Source organism: Fulmarus glacialis, unplaced genomic scaffold (assembly GCF_000690835.1).
Source record: "Fulmarus glacialis isolate BGI_N327 unplaced genomic scaffold, ASM69083v1 scaffold21249, whole genome shotgun sequence".
Classification (NCBI taxonomy): Eukaryota; Metazoa; Chordata; class Aves; order Procellariiformes; family Procellariidae; genus Fulmarus; species Fulmarus glacialis.
Genome location: NW_009234168.1, coordinates 5,871 through 7,869, shown reverse-complemented (window position 1 = coordinate 7,869; position 1,999 = coordinate 5,871). Strand labels below are relative to the sequence as shown.

The 1,999-nt window shown below is 63.6% G+C and overlaps 1 protein-coding gene across 1 annotated transcript in view; it reads right to left on the bottom strand.

The window, feature by feature from the left end:
- Positions 1–1,115: 1,115 nt before the first annotated feature.
- Positions 1,116–1,999, bottom strand: part of CHRNA2 (cholinergic receptor, nicotinic, alpha 2 (neuronal)) — a 5,193-nt gene continuing 4,309 nt past the window's right edge. Inside the window, exons 6-7 of the mRNA XM_009585579.1 lie at positions 1,800–1,999; positions 1,116–1,241 (exon numbers count right to left, since the gene is read on the bottom strand). Of these exons, the coding sequence (XP_009583874.1) occupies positions 1,116–1,241; positions 1,800–1,999 (326 nt within the window). The remainder of the gene's footprint in view (positions 1,242–1,799) is intronic.

The window sequence follows — 1,999 nt, the reverse complement described above, 5'->3', positions numbered from 1 at the left end:
TGCACGTCCCTCCGCGGCACCGTTTATTCCGGCCCGTTTCACTCCTGAAAGCACAAAGTGTTTTCTGAAACCCCTCAGACCGCATCCAGCACCGCCATGGGTCGGGCTCCAGGAGGAGAAAACGTCGCGGGAAAAACCCGGTGTCTCTCGGGGCGTGGAAGAAGAGCGTAAATGCTCTGTGAGCGTGGGTCCTTTAGGGTATGCGGAAGCTAGAAATTAAAAGCTGGGTTGCAGCAGTCGTCAGAGCCAGACGGTTTAGGATCTGATGAGGGATGGGGAGGGGGATTTGCTCGGGATGGACCTCGGCAGTGCAGGTTCCCCACGCACCAGCCAAGTCCAGCAGCCGCGGTGCAAGGCAGCACCCCTGAGCTCCCGGGGTCCATGGGCCATGGCTGGGTGGGTTATCCCATTCTGCAGGGTGGTTTTTCCCTTCCAAGCCACCCACATTTCTGGTTTGGCTGTTCCCGTCTCCCTGCTGCTCCGAGCTCCGGTGTGGGATGGTGTGGAAGCCACTGCTCGTGCCGGCGGGTTGCAGAGGGTCTGTGCCTGGGCTGGGCTTTGCAGAGCAGAGACCCCTGAGCCATGCGGCTGAGCAGGGACCTCCATCCCACGACTGTACCCCTTCTGCATGGACCATCTGAAGCGTTATTGCCTGCCCCATGTCATGCATGGCCGCTCCAGCCTGTGGTCCTCAGCACCCTGCGGTCAGGATGCGTCCTAAAGCAGCTGTGAGGTCCCCTCTTCTTGCCCAGTGCATTGGAGTCACAACCAGACGCAGCTCTGGGGTTTTGGGTAGGACTTGCAGCAGCTCGGGGAAGGAGATTCCTCTCCTAGATGTCTCCAGCCTGCGCTCGAGCAATGGAGAAGCTGTACCGTGCCTTCCTCGATGCCGGGACAGCTGTGACCGCCCCGGGCAGGATGGCAGGCAGCCGTCCCTCCCCACCATCCCCAGGTCACCCCTCAGCACAGCTCTTGCTTCACCCTGCATTTCCCATCCGAGGGTCCTCCACGTTGTCCCAGGGAGAGGTGAGGGTCCCGCTGGACGTGGACACCACCATGCCCGCTCCCTGGGAGGAGGGAGCGTGCATCGCCCGCCATCCCCACCGCAACCTGGCCTAGATCATGCCCGCCAGGTAGGGTGGGAGGAAGAGCCCCACGGTGCCCAGCAGGCAGACGATGATGAACATCCAGAGGAAGATGCGGTCGATCACCATGGCCACGTACTTCCAGTCCTCCTTCACCTGCCGAGCAGAAAGGGGCTGTGAGCGGGGGCAGAGGATGCAGCCCCCCGTTTGTGAGGGCCCCTTGGAGGGAGGAGACCACCTGGGGCTTCCTCTGCATCTGCCGTTTGCCTCAGGGTGAGGAGATACCCCGTGTCTCGGGAAATCCCTGGAGCAGCAGGGCTGGGGGATGGACTTCTCCGGGGAAGCTGCTCGGGGCAGAACTAATCCCACCCAGGGATTTCTGAAACTAAAAGTAGGGGTGCAGCCTCTGAGCAGGGTCCCAACAGGGCAGGCTGGGCCACCGCTGCTCTCCGAGGGCAGGACAGCACGGGCAGGAGAGGGACCTCCAACATCCCCAGCAGGGACGGGGGCTGGAGGAACCCTCAACTGACCCCCCGGAGCGGGCATCTCCCTGGAGGTGGTCGTTGATCTTCTCCCTGGCTTTGGGTCCTCAGCAGCCAGGGCACCAAACCAGGGGTCCCAGCACTGACCCCCACCGTGGAGGTACAAGTGGCAGGAGGCAGCACCCGGGGTGGGGGACCCCCCTCACCCCCCCAGCCCAGGGCACCCACTCACGGAGAAGTCAGCATCCTCGGCTCGCAGGTGGTCCGCGATGTACTGCACCCCTTCCAGGGCCCTCAGGATGCTGGGGGACAGCATCAGCCCCTGGTCTGAGCCCTCCTCCTCCTCCTCCCCCTTGGGGGGCACCCGGGGGACTGAACCCCCTGACATCTTCCCGGCTTGACGCCCGCAGCCGTAGCGGCACTGGGTGGCCC